The following is a 20,165-nucleotide window of genomic DNA, read 5'->3' on the forward strand; positions in this document are numbered from 1 at the left end:
GATCTGTGAAGAAGGCGTGCACTGAAATGACCTCGCAAGGCAACGGGAAGGAAGTGACTAGAAAGGGAATCATTAAAAACCCAACTTCTTCTTTAAAGGGAAATGGAAACAGGGACCTGGAGGAAGGTTATAATTGCCAAGCCAGCAGTGGCCCCTGCTTTCCTCCCCCTGCTCCCGATATGGATTTCCTGCCTGCGGGGCACCATTTGATTTAAAGCTATGGGAGCCTCACAGACGCTCTCATGAGAAGGGCTCGGCAAAGAAATAGAGCAGCGTTTGTCCTCTTCCTGCCACTTCTGCATGGAAGCAGTTGGATTAATTAACCCTGTTTCCTCAGCAGGGTTGATCCTGACACTTGCTCAAGAAATGCTGATGCGTATGTGTAGCCTGACTGACAAATAACAAATTATGATTTTTTATTTTTTGCAAAATGAGGTGCCCTCTGGTAGATTTAACCACCTGGTTCTGTATTTCCTTTTCACACTCCTTTGCCATGAGTTTTGAATGACCCGTGAAAAGAGGTTTTGATGATGTGGTCCTGAGAGTGTGCCAAAAACCCACCCCACGCCTGTTTGGCTTCTCTGCATTAGCCTGGGAGGTTATAAAGGGTGAGGACATAGAAACGATAGATGTGGATCCTTGGGAAGTCTGTCGTCTAGAAATAAGTTTTACAGTTGAGCAGACTGGCTTGAACATCCACCTGACAATTTGGAAGCATAAAAATAAATTGAACCTGATCCTTAGAAAAGGCAGCTTTCCATATCAGAGGACGTCCCTGTGTTTCCTGCTTTCCACGTGGCCAGGGAATTTGTTAAGGCTCTAATTTCCCTCCCTGCAAGCTGGCTTGCTGTCTTCAGGTGCTAGCTGCAGTCAGAATGACACAGACTGTGCAGATAAAAAAGGCAGGGAAGGGAAAAAGGTCAACATGCATTTTGTGTTTCAGTATAGTTTCTTACTTTGGAGGGTTATGATTTTTTTTTTCCTTCTTGCAGTAAAACTAGATCTGCTACTAGACTAACATATGGTTACCTTTATTAACCAGTTATCAAAAGAGATAGGAAGTCTTTATGGAGTCTTGAAAGGGTAAGGGGTCCTTCTCTGGATGTCGGTCCTCACTGGCCCTTTCCTCCTAACCAGAGCTCCACCACTTAGTCATATATTACATCCTGATGTTAGATGCCTGTATCCCATGGAGACCAGAAACACAAGGGCATCATCTGAAGACTTGGAAATGCAGGTTTTCAGGCACCAGCTCACAATTCCTGATACACAAACTGAAGGTGGACCCCAACAGTGTTGTTTTAACCAGAATTCTGGATGATACTGATAGATGCACAACCTGAGAAGCACTGATACATATCACTGTGTAATCACCCACTGCATGACATCTGAGTCACCTTGGGCCCTGGCGGCCTCAAGAGTCCCCACAGGCATATGAACCTGAAGTTGGTCTTTTCATGGGATTTAGGAGGCAGTTATGTGGGTGGAGACTGTTTACCATTTGAAATAAAACAGAAAATAAAGATTAATGTATAGATTAAGTGCTAGTTTGTGATGCACAAAACAATCATTTTGCACTTTCAAAGAGGTTCAGTTAAGTTCAGTTCAGTCGCTCAGTCGTGTCTGACTCTTTGTGACCCCATGAATCACAACACGCCAGGCCTCCCTGTCCATCACCAACTCCCAGAGTTTACTCAAACTCTTGTCCATGGAGTCGGTGATGCCATCCAGCCATCTCATCCTCTGTCATCCCCTTCTCCTCCTGCCCCCAATCCCTCCCAGCATCAGGGTCTTTTCCAATGAGTCAACTCTTCGAATGAGGTGGTCAAAGTATTGGAGTTTCAGTTTCAGCATCAGTCCTTCCAGTGAACACCCAGGACTGATCTCCTTCAGGATGGACTGGTTGGATCTCCTTGCAGTCCAAGGGACTCTCAAGAGTCTTCTCCAACACAGTTTGAACTCCAACACAGTTCAAAAGCATCAATTCTATGGTGCTCAGCCTTCTTCACAGTCCAACTCTCACATCCATACATGACCACTGGAAAAACCATAGCAAAGAGGTTAGCGGGAATGAAACCCTCAGACAAGAGTTCTCTCAGGGACTGGAAGGAAACTCCCTTGCTAGACTCAGACTCCAGCCACTCTGGGCAGTGGTCTTTGAACTGTTGAAGTCAGCATCTCTGCACTATAGCTTCCTTTCAGGTTGTCATAGGAACCGGGGTCATGGAGGGCATGGTGACCTGTGATCCCATTTTCATCTGTTTTGTTCATGTCTTACCCTCAGGACTGAGAGCAGTGTCTAGAATATAGTAGATGTTCAATGAACATTTGTGATGGAATGATTATAAGCAAGAGAGGAATAATGTAGTAAAAGGAGGACAGATGTGGTCAAATCTGGAGTCAGATGGGCTGTCAGGGGTATTACTCCCTGAAAGCAGGTTGAGAGACTCCAGGCTGGAAAGAACAAGGCATTCCAGAGAGGACCTGAGTTCAGAAGGCTCATGAGAGCAGAGCCTTTGCTATTTAGACCACAAACTCCTCTGCTCCCTGCGGGGGTGTAATGCTGTCAGCGGCTATGCTCCTGGGGACCCCCTCCCCCCACCCCAGAGAAGAAAACTCATATAGGTATTTGGTGATTTTGAAAACTGAGAATCAGGGTCTCTTGTCATCAATTTCATTTTTCCCGATATTTCTTCTACTTGGCAAACTTTTGGACGCACTAGGAAGCTGCAATTCAATTATTGCACTAGTAATTGAAAACAGAAATTGGTTCTTTTATTCTAATTCATGGGATGCAGGTAAGATTCCTGTTTATGCTCCACCTTGACGCTCTCTTTTCTAATCCTGGGGGGATATATGGATATAATTCTCTGTTTTGGTCCTTATGAGAAACTGTGGGCTTTCATCAAATTAGGATTGTCTGATAATATTATTTGGGAATTTATTCTTACAGATGATCTAGAAGTAGAAAGTTATGTGCACAAAGACACTTATTGTTGCATTAGTTAAAATAGTGATAAAGCTGGACATAGCCTAAATGTCTAACTACAGGAAAATGGTTTAAAAAATAAATGGTGGCAAATCTACTCAAGAAAATATTCTTTGGCTTTAAAATTATAATTATAAAGATTATATAACAGTATGAAAAATGCCTACAATATAATGTTAAGTGAAAAAACACAAAAATACTACCTTGAATTTAAGCTGTGACTGTACCTGTGTCAAACTGATGCATGCATCAGGGTGAGAACTAAAAAAAATTTTTTAATTATGATATTTGATTTGTTGGGATAGCAAGAGTCTGGTTAACATTTCTCTTTTCAATTTCTGCTAAAGTTGTTATGACTTTGTGCAATTCAAGGGGATTGGAAACAAGATGGTCTGGCTGCATGACAGAGCTGACTACCCCTTTTGAAAGTGGAAAGAATCGCAGTGTACTGGGTGAGATGTGAACACCCAGCCATGCCTTAAACCACAGGGCTGCCCAGACTTTTTTCTCGAGGGCAAAAGCCATGCATGACATTCCTTCTGGCACTCTCTGGAATGCCTAGGCTAAACCTCTGTCTGCCGCATGAGCTCTAACGCTGGAGTTAGTGGGCTAATTTAGATAGCCTTCCCCACATCCATCATGGATTTTAGCATTATGTGCCTTTGAGGATCCCGGCAATGGTATCAGCTTCAGAAATTTTCCTTACCTGAGAAATCTCCCACTTTCAAGGTATCCCAAGTTGAGGTGAACTGGCTCGGTAACTTACTAGCTATGTAATTTTGGTCAAGTTACTCAACCTTGCTAAACCTCAGTTTCCTCCTCTGTAAAATAGATATAGTAATAATGCCTACTCCATGCAGAGGTTGTAAATGAAATAAGACAAGAAAAGCAATATTTACTATACAATGTTAATAGAAAGCATTCAACAAAGGGAAACTGTTGGTAATATATTATTGCAAAGGCATCCATCTGTTCTAAATGTGAAAGAAATAAGTTTAAACGTAAAATGGACAGAAGAATGAAATGCCCCTTTCAATCTCCAGAGAAACTTGCATTTAATGGAAAAGGTTCAAACCTCATTTTATTATACCTTTAGGTCTTGGTATAGCTTCTTCTTTCTCACTAGCTAATCAATAGCCTCTAAGTTTTAGTGTTCTCAAGTGTTCTTGCACATGAAGATGTTGTCTGCACCACTATGTTTAAACCAAGGAAAGGAAGCTTAATTAAGCATCAAACCAGGTAGTATGGTCTGTGTAGTAACTCTGACACTTGAAGAAGTGCATCATTTCAGGCCAGATAGAAGGCTAGGAGAAAGAACCACAGGTGGTGATGCCACAGATGACTAACCCAGATGGGGGAGATGAGAAGGCTGGAAAGCCAAGAGCCACAGCCAAGGACAAGAGAGGAATTTAGTTTGAAAGGGGAGTGTTAAGACATCAACAGCCTGGAAGAAGAAGTCCAGGGTGATTTGTGGCCTGTTGAGTACCAGGAAAAAAGATGTGGCAAAAGAAGGCACAGATGTTCCGAAGAATGCAAGGAATTTATGATGGTTCATAGTCTGACCGCGGGAAATGCCTGTAGAAGGCAGATCTCAGTGGGCCGCAGGAGCACTGGTTCATTGATAAGATACAGGAAGACTAGGACTTCACAAGTACCTTTCTCAGAGTATCATCCTGAACTAGGAGCAGAGGAGGAGGAAGAGGAAGACAAGAAGTTGCTTGAGAAGAAAAATTAATAAATTTAGCAAGTCTTCAGAAGTAGATTAAAGTATTTCTAAAGCAACAGCCCTCTTTTTCCTGTCACTTTTTCTTGTGAAAATCATTGTCAAAGACTTGAACTGACATCTCAACAATGAGGATGTAGCTGTCTCTACATTCTCTTATCAGAATCCCTGCTACTCGAATCAAAACGCTTCACTTCTCCTCCCATCCCTATTACACAGAAGGTGCTGCAAGACCTTGACAATCATTTCTTCTCATCAACCTAAAGGTTTATACATGCAGTTTAACAAATATTATACAAATAGGTATTTAATTGACATTGTGGTGATTATGGAGACCATACCCATTAAGAGGTCACTGGATTTTATATTCTCCTCTCTCAGACATGTGAGAGGCTAGTTGTAGGGTTATAAGGAAGCAGGTACTTGTTTGCAGGCTGGAAAGAGAGAGCAGAGGCTACCTTGTTCGACAGCTATGCATTTTGCCCCTGAACTTGGGTCCTGACTTTCTAACAGAGTTAGGTCAGAGCTAATCATGGTGGCTCAGTCGTAAAGAATCTTCCTGCCGATGCAGGAGACACAGGTTCGATCCTTGGGTTGAGAAGATCCCCTGGAGAAGGAAATGGCACCCCCACTCTAGTATTCTTTCCTGGGAGATCCCATGGCCAGAGGAGCCTGGCAGACTACAGTCTATGGGGCTGCAAAAAAGTTGGACATGACTTAGCAACTAAACAACAACAACCATGCCAAATATTAGCATCAGCAGTGCCTTCATGCAGGCTTCCCAAACCCAGACCTGAGCCAAAGCGAGCAGACAGGAGGCAAGTGTTGAGGGAAATAAAATATCCCACAAGCAGCTATCCTGGCCCAGTGTCCCTGCACACAGGAGCCGCTGCAGTTGTAGGAAACATCAGGCCTCACGTTGCTTGCTTCTAGTGAGGCCAACTAATTCTGCAGCCACGGACAGGTTCTGTGACAAATTGGAAAGTGACTTCTGGGGCAATTGTCTCCAATTCTCAGAAAGAAAATTCACAGAAGTGAGTGACTGGCTCAAAGGCCAAGAGGCCGTTGGCTCTGAGTGTGGTCCCAGAGCAGAGTGAGGGGGTCATTCACAAGCGTGTTTGAGTATGTGAGAAAAAATAAAAATGAAAAAGTTTGGTTTCTCCAGCCAAAATTACAAGCTGAAAATGTTTTCCGTTAGTAACACAAATAAGAGAAGCAGAGATGTTTCTTGATTGATAATAATATTTGCTAAAAGCACCAAATGAGGTTTGGAAATAACAGACATGATATTGATCCCAGAAGAAGTAAAGATCAAAACGGGATTTAGCTTGGAGATGAGTCGCAACCTAGCCACACCTCTCTCTTTTTTCATACTTCACTTGCTCAATTCAGAAAAATAATATTTGGGGGTAGGGAAGGAGATTGGGAGAAGTGGAGTGGCTAAAACTGAGTTCTGTGATTGTCAGATGACTAAGATACTTCTTAGTTGACCTTGAAGTCAACGTTAAGGACAGCTGTCATATCCAAAGATACATGAACTTCTAAAATACAATAATTTGAGGAAAACTGTTGAAGTCTTAGTCATGTTTAAGCAAGTAAACATTGAGGAGGAGGGAAGAAAATTATAATAGCAAAATTCTATAGAAAAAAAAAAAAAAGAATGGTAGGATGAGTCCAGATTTTAGCTGAAAGTTTCTGAGATAATATAGAAAGAAAGAAAGAAATTGAAAGTGAAAATTACTCAGTCGTGTCTGACTCTTTGTGAACCCATGAACGGTACAATCCATGGAGTTCTCCAGGACAGAATACTGGAGTGGGTAGCCTATCCCTTCTCCAGGGGATCTTCCTAACTCAGGGATCTAACTCAGGTCTCCCTCATTACACATGGATTCATTACCAGCTGAGTCAGCAGGGAAGCCCAAGAATACTGGAGTGGGTGGCCTATCCCTTCTCTATTGGATCTTCCTGACCCAAGTCTCCTGCATTGCAAGCAGATTCTTTACCAGCTGAGCTACTAGGGAAGCCCCTAGATAATATAATCACTCTCCAACGGAAACAGTCAGCCTCAGTCTGCATACTTGCTTGATATTCAGATGAATCATATTAATATTATCACTTGCTTGAGAACCCCCTGTACAGATTTCAAAATTTTAACAACCTCAACATTAGTTTATCAAAAAAAAAAAAAAAAGTGTAGCATTTGTAAAACCATGTTTATAATGGTCCACTTGGTATTTTGTCCTCTGGGCAGATGTTGGATACCAATGACAGAGATGATGACCTATCTGGATGCCCATTCATGATATCAGATAAAATACCATGCAATTGTAGATGGAATTTTCTGGGGACTCTGCACCTGTCCCCCCAGGAAGAAATTGAATATCACACAGAGGATTCATATACCATAGACAGACATTCAGGAAACCAGTGAAATAAAGTGTTACCCATACTGAATACTAGGAAGTTCAGTGCTCTGGTCAACAATATTAACAACCCTTCTAGGACTTGTCACTTACCGTTAGAAGATACAGCTTTGTGAAATGTTAAAAGACCATGTCCCGTGATTTCTAGAAAGACTTTTCTCATACTCATTCTGATTTCCAAGTGCCCACACGAACGAGGCCACTTCCTCATGCCTCAAAACCTTTAGGATCTCAGTTTTTGAGATGGAAACTGTTTCTGTTTCAACAGCCCCAGCAGATGACTCTCTTACCTTTCTTAGCCTCCTAATTCCCCCCTGTATCGTGCCTTGATCTGGCTTCTGCAGTCCCTACAGGGCCTTGTTCCCTTTCCTTACCCAAACCCGCCTCTATATTGAGCATTTCCTCTGTTTTCCCCCATCATACTCAATGCCGATCCCTACTTCTCTTAAATTAATCTGAAACATCAATCTTGTTTTTGTATAAAATTAAACCTGACCAAGAGAAAAGTCCTAGTTCTTTCATCAAACTTTCCTTCAGTAGATTCTTCTCTATTATTAAGGAAAAGCAGGCTTCCCTCATAGCTCAGTTGGTAAAGAATCTGCCTGCAATACAGGTGACCCGGTTCGATTCCCTGGGTTGGGAAGATCACTGGAAAAGGGATAGGCTGCCCACTCCAGTATTCTGGCCTGGAGAATTCCATGGACTGTATAATCCAGGGGGTCACAAAGAGTTGGACATGACTGAGTGATTTTCACTTTCACTTTCAGGGAAAAACACTTATGTGCCATATATGCATTGTTGATTAAAAAGTGGGCCCCAGGGCCGTCTAGATAATCCTTAGAGTCACGTTGTTAGGAGGACTGCTTGATGTTACCCAGTACTTTGTCTGCATGAGAAAACTGAATCTCAGAGAATCTGTGTGACTTGTGAGCTTGCACAAAAAATCCGCGGCTGGAAGCCAATGTTGTCTTCAGTATACCATATTGCCTGCTTTCTTATTTCCTCTCTGCATATGGCACAGTGCTAGGTGCTATAGAAACACTCCCCAGGCCTTTTCAGTTCAGGACCAACGCTGCTGACACACCAGCATGAAAGGGACATCACATACAACCCAACTGGCACTGAAGTGCACACACCGCAGTTATTTATATCCTGTAACGCTCTAACCACCTCTCCTTCCCTCTCTCCCTCCCGGCTTCTCTCCTGTGTTCAACCTGTCGCTGACTCTGGCTGTTGCTTCTCTGCAGTGATGCCAAGGGCTGTCTCTGCTGCTGGGGAGGCCGTTTTCCAACAGCTCACTCCCTGATGCAGGCCCGGATGCCTCTCCCTCCAGCGCCTCCACCTCCCGACACTCTCCCTTCAGACACGCCAGGCCGCCCTGGCAGCCGCCACCCCTTCACCTGCCATGCTGGGCATGTCACACCCTCCCCTGGGAAGACCTCCAGGTGTACCCTGGGCAAACACAGAGGCCTGGGCGAGGAGAAGGACGGGGAGTAGGGCCCCTGAGAACACGGGGCAGGTGCCAAGTTGAAAAGAAAAGAGCAATGATAGACTTTAGAGTGAAACTAAAAATAAAGAGAATGTGTTTTAATACCCCTTTGGCTGATTCATCTTCCTGTGGCACCAGAAAGAGGGGCGTTGCCCTCTATTCATGAATGCCTTATGTTTTGCCTACGAAGCCTCTCTTCCCACGTCTGAAAGGGTAAATTGACAATAACAGTGTAAGTATAGGAGATAATGCTGGTGGTGGCATGGCTACAATCTCCACACTGGAGCCGGATTCATCTTACAATTTCCGTCACAGTCTTTCTCAAACAAGTGAGATAACTCAGGTCCATATATGTGATTCCTCAACATCCCTTCTTATTCTTTCTTTTGTTTTGTCTGTTTTCATCTCATTCAGGCACGGGTCCAAGGTGGAGTAGTGATTAAGTGGGACTGATGACATTGTATACCTGGTGGCTGCTTATTTCCAAAATATGGTTGGCAGGAAAGGGAGCCTTCGATTTCAGCCATTTCAGAGAGGGAACTAAACTCTTAATTCTTACCCTACTATGAACCCTGCATAATATGAGCTTTGGCCCTAAAATGCACCAGTGAGAAAAAGAATGCTAGTGATTGTCGATAGCAGAAGATGAGAAGATACAGAGGAAGAAGAGAAAAGAAAGAAGGGAGGAATACATACATTGGTTGAAAGTGATTGGGGGGACTTCCCTGGTGGTCCAGTAGCTAAGACTCCCCAATGCAGGGAAGCCTGGATTCAATCTCTGGTCAAGGAATTAGATCCCACATGCCACAACTAAGACCAGTCCAGCCAAATAAGTAAATTTGTAAAGGTTAAAAAAAAAAAAAGAAAGTGATTGGGGAACTACTTTGACCATGTATTTTGTCCACACCCATCCCATGCCTTGCAGCATTGTTTTGAAATAAGTAAATAGTTACTAATGCTGAAAAACCAATTATTTTAGTGAGTGGATTGTTTGGGAGAAATCAAAGGTAACAAGAGTTCAAGATAAGCCCATATAACTTGTTTGACTCAGTTGGAGGATCTGTTCTTGTAAAGTACCTATTCCAGATTAAAACTATTCACTTTAATGGAGAACAGTCCTGTTTTATCTAGAAAAGCCATCTCTTAACAAAACTTTGGAAAGACACATTTTTAAGAGGAAGAAAGGAGGCGCATACCTGTCCAGCTAGCCCTATTGACCAACTCAATTCCATAACAATAGTAATTATAACAGCTAACATTTATGAGAATTCCCTGGTGGTCCAGTGGTTAAGATTCTGCACTTCGAGTGCAGAGAGTGAAAGTTCAATCCCTGATTTCACATGCTGTGTCATGTGGCCATAAATAAATAAACACAAATTAAAAAAAAAACAATTTCTCTGGCTCAGGTCCTCATTTAAAAAAAAAAAAAGGAACTAATGGAGTTTATTACATACCAGACATTGTACAAAACACTTTACATACATTCTCATTTAACCTTCACAACAGTCTTTTTTACATAAGAGGATCTGAGTCTTAGAAGATTTGGTGCCTTGCCCAAGGTGAATGATGAATAAGTGGCAGATTCCAGATCTGTCTGACTCCAAAACCTGTGCTTTTAGCCACATGTTGCCTCCTTCACTGGTATGACAGATGTCACGGGCAGATCATACTCAAATCCTGCAGTATGTCCTAAATAATGAGAACTATGTAACTGGAAAATGGTAGCTAACTTATATAGCAGGCCCAACTGAAATAATTCAAACATAAAAATGACCTCCTGGCATTTGATTATCTTTTACCTTAGACATTGATAAACCAAACCATTCCCTTAGGACAACATTTCTGTCCAGCAAAGCATTTCTCTTGCCAAAGTATAATTTTGTTGGCTACATCTGTCTCCTCCAAGCCCTGGAATCAAACCTAAACTAGTAAATTCTGCTGACCTGGCAAGACGCTCGCCCTCCAGGGCATTGTCTCAGGCTAAAGTAATACATCAAGTTGCTTCCCACTCTGTCGGCCCATTTCTCCAAAGAGCCCTAAAACAGTAATGTTTCTTCTTTGAGTCTCTAGTTTTCTTGCCCGCAGGCCTTACGCTTTAGCTCCCTGGCCTTTGGGACACAGGCAGACTGAACAGCCCTGGTTTCACACCTGCCCTTGAGTTGGGGCTTCCAAAAGAAAAGCAGATTTGGAGAGAGGAGCAGCCTCACCGAGCTCTGCTTCATTCCTTTTCTGCCCAGAGATACACAAACATTGACTTGATTGGGTAATGGGAAGACTTTGGTCTTTGGGGTTATGGGGATTTAGTAGCTGGGAATGAGTTGCTTAGTTGTGGGGGTGGTGGCAGGTCGAATAGGACCACAATTCCTAGAAAAGACGACCTCGTCCAATTGAGAAGTAGTGGGACCAGCAAACACTGGCAATTAAAAATTAACACAGGCCAAAGAGAAATCAGTGATGAAATTTGATAGGTTTTCAAGAAAAGTTTATGACATGCTGTTCATAGAAAAGAGGACATTTTCTCAGTGTTCGCTTTTATAAATGCCAAAGGCCGGTCCTACTTGGAAAGACCTGCAGAAAAGGCAGAAATGTGCAGAGTCCACAAGCAACATACGAGGCAGGCAATAGGTATATATTTTTGAAAAATTTCTTCAAAAACGATCCTAATTTTAAAATATTTTGACAATAGTCTTGATACTGACAGGTACTTAATTCCCCAATATGTGTTTGAGTACATGTGTGTATAGACCCTTGCTATTCTAAATGCATTATGATGTGGATAGTCTTAACAGCAGTGAAGGCATCTTTCCATATCTTTACTAAGTACGTGACCACATATATCTCAATATTTGTTTCAATTCAAGTGTAATTTCTGTAGAATTTTTAAAGGCAAATATTGACTCATCAAAAGGCTTTAATTTAAATGCAAATCCTATGAACTCAGGAAATACTGACTATAGAATTTATTTCAATTGGGATCTAGGTAATGGCCCTATCACAATCTTCCTTATATTAGGAATTCATGAAAGGAGTTGTTTTCCCACATAAAGCCATAAAACAGGAAAGACTGAGAAGCGAATCTCACGTTTCCACACATGCAAATAGCAGTTAAAATGCTAACATGGAGATAAATTTAAGATTACTCACATTTTACCCAACTTTCCTACTAGCATCCCACGCAGAATTATGTCAACTGGATGAATTTTTATTAGATAAGGTGGTTCCATGGAGCATTGTTGCCTAAGAAGCTAATCATTCTGTGTTATTCTAAATTGTGTAAATTTAGAATTTTCTAAGTTTTAAAAACATCTAGAGGTTTTGGATAGATAGTTGGTATAGGAAACTTAACTGTCTGACTTCTACACATATTAACTGCAGTGTTTGATTGTGTGATCAAAGTTAAATGCAAATTTTTTTTATTAGTTAATAATCCATGTGTGTTTTCTAGCAGACACATAAAGGTGAATTTTCTAGAAATAGCCCTGAAGACACAATTTGAACCGTCTTACTTCTTTCTATACAATGGTGTGTTAGTTTCTGCCGTAGAGCCAAGTGAACCAACTACACATTACACAGAAATCCCGCTTCTTTGGATCTCCTTCCCCTTTAGGTCACCACAGGGCACTGAGTGGCATTCTCTGTGCTATCCAGTAGGTTCTCATTATCTGCTTTATACATAGTACCGATCATGTATATATCTTAACTCCAATCCCCTAATTCATCCCACCCCCACTTTCTCCCTTGGTATACATAGGTTTGTCCTCTATGTCTATGTCTCTATTTCTGCCTTGTAAATAAGATCATCTATGCCAATTTTTTTTCAAATTCCACATATATGCATTAATATACAATATTTGATTTTCTGATTTGCTTAACTCTGTATGTGAACTGTCTTACTTTTTTCCTGTTTTCAAAACACAATCAACTTTTCAACTTCCCTCTTTTAGCAATTTCTAGCAAACAGTCTTAGCCCTTGGAACTCAAAGAGTAACAAGTGTATGTCTTCAGAATTGAATATTTCCCTATTTGGAGAATGTTTGCTTTTTTCATTATTTAAATACTGATTCTTCAAATCAATGTCTCTTCTTTCTAATGACATAGTTAAAATAATTAAAGGAAAGCTGTCCCAATAACCAAGAGGCGAAGTTTTAAAGGAAATTAAAGTTGAGTACAATGTCCCAACTACATTCTCAGAAAGCTATAAGAAACACCAGTTTATGTAGCACCTATAAAGGCAGTACTGGTTTTTTCTTTTACCAGTGATGAATGACCAGAGTTCTTTGTTCTAGAAGTGATGACCCCAGTTTAATCTCAGTATTACCCCTTCTCCTTTGGAGATGGAGGGAAGCATCTTGCATCCATGACAAAATGTGACACTTAGCTAATTGGGATGGTTTTGATGATGCCACAATTCTGCCCCAAAGCCTTATAACTAGCAAGTTTGCCCTGAAGATTATTGAATTACTCCACTAACCATGCATTATTTAAAAGGAAGTGCTATAATTATAGAAGCCAGCTGTTTAATTTAATCTGTCTGTTGGCCAACTTTCAGGATAGAGGAGAGCACTGTGATGGTACTTTGTGTCAGCTTATAAAAGACTCAGGCCTAGTCAGGTGGTAGCCAACTTGTCTGCTAAGCAGCCTTTGGTCTGCATGCTCTGGAGCAAATCTACTGAAAAATAAATACATAGATTTCCAAAGTCAGTACTTTATCAGCAAGGAAAATTCTGTGAAATTCTTTACATACTTGTTCACTCTAACAGTTGAGGAAATATATGGATCCTTCATAAAAATGTTGACATAACAGGACTCTGGGAGTATACTTAGTTGTAGAAAATATTTATTATCCCAGTCACCTGTTTTTTGTTATAGTATTGAGTACAGAAAAATGGTTTGAGCATCTTCAGGAACTCAAGTGACAAATAGAAAACAAATTTTAACCTTCTAACTTAGAAAATATTTGGACCTCCTTCTTGAAGACAATGTAAGTGGCTTCCAATCATACTGAATGTTTAATTGGCCTCGATGAGTTTTCTCCATTTCTTTATATATTGCAGAATGTTTGGAATAGGACCATAGCAGTCAGACACTGTTCAATATAGGAATATGCTCCTAGGATCTCTAACAGGTATTCATACGGCCTTTACATCACTGATTCCAACAATGGGACATTCATTACCTTTAAAAGAAGTCAGTCCCATTTTTTAACACTTTTGAGTTCAAATTGTTAAACATTTTTTTCTTATATTAATACAACATTTGTTTCCTGTTCACCTAACAATTTTGCCCACTGGAGCACAATTATTGATAACAAGTGCTTATGAGGAGTTTTTAAAGATAAGAATTCCTTTAAAACAGTTCATTCCATCTCATTTAAAAATTGCCCATACTGACAATAGGTGCAATTCTGAGATCATTAAAAATCTCTACTTTTCTCAAAACTGATATTGTTGCAAATAATTTTACTGCTTTCCTGGAAAACCACATTGCATCAGGCTTCTAGTTCTAGCCCATAGCAACAAGTATCTTTACTTTGGTTCTGGACAAATAAGAAATATGAGGCATTTGAAGATAAAGAGAAAAACTTTGATCCTCTAACTCTGGCCTCTCAATTGGTGAGAAATTTTTTGTTGTTGTTATTAAATATCTTGATGTAGAACAAGAAATCAAGTCTATAAGATACTTCAAAGGATAAATTAAACTTTAAAAGGCAAGGTAAACACTTGTTATATTCATATATTTTCAATGAAGTACAATTAGTCCATTGTAGACATTATGAATAGACAAAGCATCTTTCTAGGACTGCAGTGGTTAGAGATAACTGGTAGTTACATTTATGGCAAAATCCAAGTCTGTAATATTTCAACAATATTAAAAAACAGATATAGACATAAGGTAAACTTTCTTTTTAGAGCATTACAGAAGAGTCCTAAATTTCTCTGTTCCTAAATTCACTGATCTATGGACTAAAAAGCACAGCTATTTTATAGACTGGGCCATGTCAAACTCTGAGCTCATCTAAGAGGTGACAAACCAGATGCCTGGTGTGTGCTATTACTTTTTGCTGTGCTGATGATTACCTTCTGTCTCACAAGAGGAAATAGACCTGTGGTGAGTTTCATGCCTGTCGACAGTCACAAAGAAGGGAATATGCACTATACACAACGTTTAATGTTATTCTCAGATGAAGGTTAGAGTCTTCCTCCAGTGGCACGCAAGGAGCTCCAGAACCTATGAAGAGTCAGGAGGAAACAGAAGGGATACTTAAAACAGAGGTGCTAAGTAGGTCCTAGGATCACAGAGATTATCCTTCCCCATCTTCAACCCATAAGGATGAATTTTGAAATTAGTCATTTATAAATTAGCCAAGTTTGAAGGTTTCTGAAACCACTCCTGCCACTTTACCTCTAAACCTCAAATTACCCTTCCAAACTCAACAAGTGAACCTCAGTTACATCCCATTAAGAAATGTATTGTTTCAGCAGAAAGCAATTATTACCTGTGGTGGATGATGGGGACAGTTATCTCAAAGTAGACTGAGTCACCTTCCCCTCTCTCCCTCCCCAAGAGAAAACCAATGTGTATCAGCTACTTTCCACTGGCCGACTGCTTCAGCCTCTTGAAATGGCCACTGAGCTAAAAGTATATAGAAGGCCTTTGGGGATCACAAAGAACCATGTAAGCACATTTTTGTCCTTAATTTATAGTTACAGGAAAACGTTATATAAACAAACAAACAAAAGAACAACAGCAAAAAAGCATTGTTTACATTGCTCAAGGGACCAGATCAGTCCTGGCTTGCCCCGGCTGGTGAGCAGAGGCAGAGAGTCTTCTGCGCTGGGCGAGCCTCTGATGGCAAGTGAAAGCACCAGTGAGGTTCCAGCTGGGCACAGCTGCCGGTCCCTTCCAAATCCCTCAGCCATGAGGGGCCCACGGGGTTTGCCTTGAGCAAAAGCAGCACACCCCACCCAGAGAGACCACAATGGAACCCTCGCTGAGTTTCTATCCCCAGCTGCCCTAAGAATGACAATAAACCTGCCTTAAAGGGAGGAGGGATCCTCGTGATCTAGTGCCAAGCATCAGGAACACATTTGGGTTCTCAGAAGATTCCACGAATGGCTGGCCCCTCGGGCTGCAAGGCGGCCAAACTAGTTTGGTAGCAGGCCATGACCGTGGGTCTGATCGCCTTCAACTAGGGAGTTCAAAATATATATGGGGATTTTGACTCTCAAAACTCCATCCTGAAGTACAGCATCATTACACGAATGTAAGAATTTTGTTTAAAATATAACGCTGTCTTCTGTGTCAGGAATTGAGATTGGACATACATCACATTTGGATCCTTCTGGGTCAATGGTTCACAGATTTTCTTCCATGAAGCCTGGACATCAGTGAAGAAGACTGAGGCCCTCCACCTCCCAAGGGAGGAAAATGAGGCAGAGAAAGTCAAGATCCATAGCTTTCTTGCATAAGCCATGGCAGGTTCACTTTTGTCTCTTTTCTATACTGATGTATAAATAAGATTTGGTGTAACAAAATTCCTACTATGACAAAAAGTTTACAAAGAATTCAAGTACGTTTTTAATTTAGTTTCATATAAACTTGTTTTGCCCTCTTTTTAATTCTAGAGCCAGGGAAAGTGTGTCCAAGTCAAAACAAAACAAAATAGAATGAAACTAAAACCTACTTGCCAAGTAAAGAGGCCTAATTGATTTGCAAATATCAAAAGAAATTTGATTCATGGTGTTCCCTCTGGGCAATCAAAATCAAATGAGAGGTGGACATTTAGTTCATTCTTAGTCTAGTGATCATTCTACAAGAAAACAGAGCTGATGGTTCTGGTCCCTCTAAGGTGATAGGAGAAGTCCTATCACACTGGTATTGTTAAAGCTTCTGGATGCAGTCAGTAGCAATGCTGTCTCTTCACAGACCCTATATGATCCTAGAAAGTGATGCTCAAAGCAAGCTAACGTATATTTAGGATCCACTAGGTGTCAAGTGATGCACTTAGTACTTTTCATACAGTATGCCATGTAATCCTCAAGCGAAGATTAGAAAGGACATATTAACTCTCCTTTATAAACGGGTAAACTGGGGCCCAGGAAACTTGAATGACTTGTCATTTGAGTATGTCATTCCCAACCCTGAGTCTAGGTTTCCACATCAGTTAAGTGATGAGACCTTCCCAGACTTAAAACCTCTTTGATTTTCAGTGGAATGTTATAATGGAAACAGATAAGACAAAGAACAAACATTGGAGCCATCCTGTGCACGAAAACCACGCAGATTTGCTAAAAAGATTAAAAAAATGGAAAACATGATCTTTTAATTAATATTCTCAGCAGCCTCCCAATTAAGCCAATATATAAGGAGAGGTGAGGCTTGGGCATAGACGAGATCCTTGACTACAGGTGGCTAAGAATTTGAGGACAATTAATACAAATAAATGAATGACGAATGAGCTGTTTCCAATGAGCGTGGCACTGACTGCTGGAGACATACTGGAATCTGGAACAATCTGGGAGGGTCAGGAGTTGTTGGAGGAGCTTCAAAAGAAGACTAACCTAAACAGGTGTGGGAGAGGAGTGTTCGGAGGCTGGGTGTCGCGGTGAGCGCGGCGCGTCACCCGGCTCTAAGGCTACGCCCTCTGTGTTTGATCTGAACAGACAAGCCCACGGGATACGGGTCGAGCAGTCGGCGGGCGCCCCAGACAGGAATCGTGGATGAGTGCTGCTTCCGGAGCTGTGATCTGAGGAGGCTGGAGATGTACTGCGCGCCTCTCAAGCCCGCCAAGGCGGCCCGCTCCGTCCGTGCCCAGCGCCACACCGACATGCCCAAGGCTCAGAAGGTAAGCCCGCCGGGGGTGGCGGGGAGGGTCGGCCAGCTTCGCCAGAGCGGAGTGATGCGGCTGAGCCTGTAGCAGCCGAATAGTAATTCACACCCTCATAGACTTCTGGCTCATAGGGTCAAAAGAGCTCCATTGGAAATTCCATCACTCCCCACGGTAAATTCTCCCTTCCACTGCTGTGGCCCATCTGATCACCAGAAGATGGTGGAGAAGAGTGACTAAACCTGGGCTTTGGCATCAGACAAAACTGACATCCTAGCTTTGCCAATCACCAGCTGAGAACCGGTGGCCAAATAATGTAGCCTCCCAAGCCTTTGCTGATGAAACCATCAGTAAAGATGGGATAGCAGTACCAGTTACCTCATCAGGTCATTAATGTACATGCAATGCTTTCCACACTCCTGCACGAAGTAAGTGTCAGACAAGTTTTAAGTTCTGTCATAATTGTATGAACAATTATGACCTTTCAAGTCATAATGTGACCTTTCAAGTCCTGGTATTCTGTAAGCATGCAAAGAAAAATAACACTCTAAAAGTGGAACTAATAGAAATTCACATTTAGTGGCAAACACAAAGAAAAAAAATAGAAATTTCAGTTTGGCTCTAAGAACAGCAAGAAAATTCTAATGATCAAAATCTGCAGGTGTCTGTTACTAAGAGCAAGACTTTAAACAAGCCTTAGAGGTACTTTCTATGCCATCAAAAATATGTAAATCATCTGATGCACATTGATCACTTGATAAACCTTTGTTGAGTGAGTGAATGAATGGGTGAACAAATGTATGTAAGTGCTTACATTTTCATCACGAAGTAGAAAAAAATGAGAACTAAAGAGGTGAAGAAAATGAGGAAGAATGAGTAAGGAAAGTTAAATGCTCTCAGATTTCCCTGGGGACTCTTTTGAAAAAAACAAACTAGTGGTTTTAATCTTTGGAGTCAAAACTAGCATCATGCAGAGGGCAGGTGATAAGAGATCAAGAAGTTCATAATGGCACCCTTGCGGCTTCCTGGTCCTCATTTGCAGCTGAGGCTGGAACAGGGGCCTCAGCAGAGATGTGACCCCAGGGAGCCACCCTGAGTGATGGAAGGGACTGGGCACAGTCTGATTCAGAGAGAACACAGGAGCCCGTCGATGTGTCAGGGAGCAAGCCCCACATACCTTTCAGGTGAATGTGACTGGGAAGTGTGCTCAAGGTGAGCAGAGGCAGGTTAAATCTTTCTCATTCCAGGTGACCCCATGCCTTTCAATTTCTACTTTGGGAGGGGGTGGGTGGTGTCAGAGATGAGTCCCTAAGTTCTGGAATGGCAGGTTTAATAGTGACTGAGGTCCAGACACCTCTCCAGCACCAGTGCTGTCTTCTGCATCTATGGAGCCAAGGCATTCAAAGGCTTTGTCTTCTGGGACACCACGGGGACCACCTGTTCTCAATGCAATTATTTTTGTGATGTTTACAGTATCAGCCCCCATCTACCAACAAGAAAATGAAGTCTCAGAGGAGAAGGAAAGGTGGGCCAAAGAAACACCCAGGAGGGGAACAGAAGGAGGGGACGAAAGCAAGTCAGCAGATGAAAGGGAAGATGAAAGAGCAGAGGAGAGAGACTGGAGCTAGGAACTGAACACAGGCAAGAAAGGAACATGGAGGAAAGAAAGACTAGGACAGAGATGAGGAGCATGAGAAAGAAGCAGACGGCAAGAGAGAAAAGTGGGCGATGCTGTAAAGGAAATGAAGAAAAGTAGGCCAGCTGGAGCTAGAGAACGCATGGGACAGAAGGAAGAGAAGACACCTGTTGTAGGAAGTGGCTGATAAACATGGAGAAATGGAAAAGTAACATATAATGCCTGCGAAAATCCAAACAAAGACAGTGGCAAGAATGAAAACATGAACAAAAATTACAAAAGAGGGAAATAAAGCAATATTCCCTTCCCCACAGAAAAACAAGCATTAAAATAAAAATCAAGGTTTTTATATACATTTTAATTTTTTGTGTGAATTTTACAGGAATTTCCACGTCAATAAATGTCCAGAGTTAAATGTTAACCCCAATTTTCAGCAAAATTGAATTGTGTCATAAACATCCCCAGATTTCCTTCCCTACAGTGTGACTGGAGGCCACATTTCTTAGTCAAGCTCGGGCCAAAGGGCACCCAGTATTTGCCTAAAGGCCTGTGAGGCCTGAGAGCTTACCTATGAAAGGAGGTCACTGAACTTTTTGTGTGTGCACTTTGGAATCAGATATGAAAGATGCATTAATGTTCTGGGGCTGCCAGAATAAGGTACCACACCACAGACTAGGTGGCTTACACAACAGAAATTCGTTTTCACACATTCCTGGAGGCTGGAAGTACAAAGTCAGAGCATTGGCAGGATCAGTTCCTTCTGGGAGCTGCGAGTGAAGGATCTGTTTCAGGTCTCTTTCTTCCCCTTGGAACTGGCCTTCTTTTCCCTGTGTTTTCACATCATCTTCCCTCTGTACAAATCTCTGTGCCCAGATTTCCTCTTCTTATAAGGACACTAGTTACATCGGATTAAAATGATCATCATGATCTTATTTTCACTTAAGTTATCTGTGTAAAGACCCCATCTCCAAATACAGTAACATTCTGAAGTACTAGGGGTTAGGACTTCAACTTGTGAATTTGGGGCGGGGGTAGGTGGGGACACAAGTCAGCCCCAAACCAAAGACTCCTGATGTCT

The 20,165-nt window shown here is 41.7% G+C and overlaps 1 protein-coding gene across 9 annotated transcripts in view; it reads left to right on the forward strand.

Moving 5' to 3' along the window:
- Positions 1 to 20,165, forward strand: part of IGF1 (insulin like growth factor 1) — a 78,433-nt gene that overhangs the window by 38,466 nt on the left and 19,802 nt on the right. For 6 of the 9 annotated variants that reach the window (XM_070454043.1, XM_070454040.1, XM_020880872.2 and 3 more), the window contains 2 exons: positions 17,288 to 17,469; positions 18,925 to 19,508. In XM_070454043.1, the coding sequence (XP_070310144.1) occupies positions 17,288 to 17,469; positions 18,925 to 19,086 (344 nt within the window). In that variant the 3' untranslated portion in view covers positions 19,087 to 19,508. Of the gene's footprint in view, positions 1 to 17,287; positions 17,470 to 18,924; positions 19,509 to 20,165 lie in introns of those variants that run through there. The other 3 variants (XM_020880850.2, XM_020880862.2, XM_020880864.2) reach the window with 1 other exon arrangement.

This window comes from Odocoileus virginianus, chromosome 23 (genome assembly GCF_023699985.2).
Source record: "Odocoileus virginianus isolate 20LAN1187 ecotype Illinois chromosome 23, Ovbor_1.2, whole genome shotgun sequence".
In the NCBI taxonomy this organism is placed as follows: Eukaryota; Metazoa; Chordata; class Mammalia; order Artiodactyla; family Cervidae; genus Odocoileus; species Odocoileus virginianus.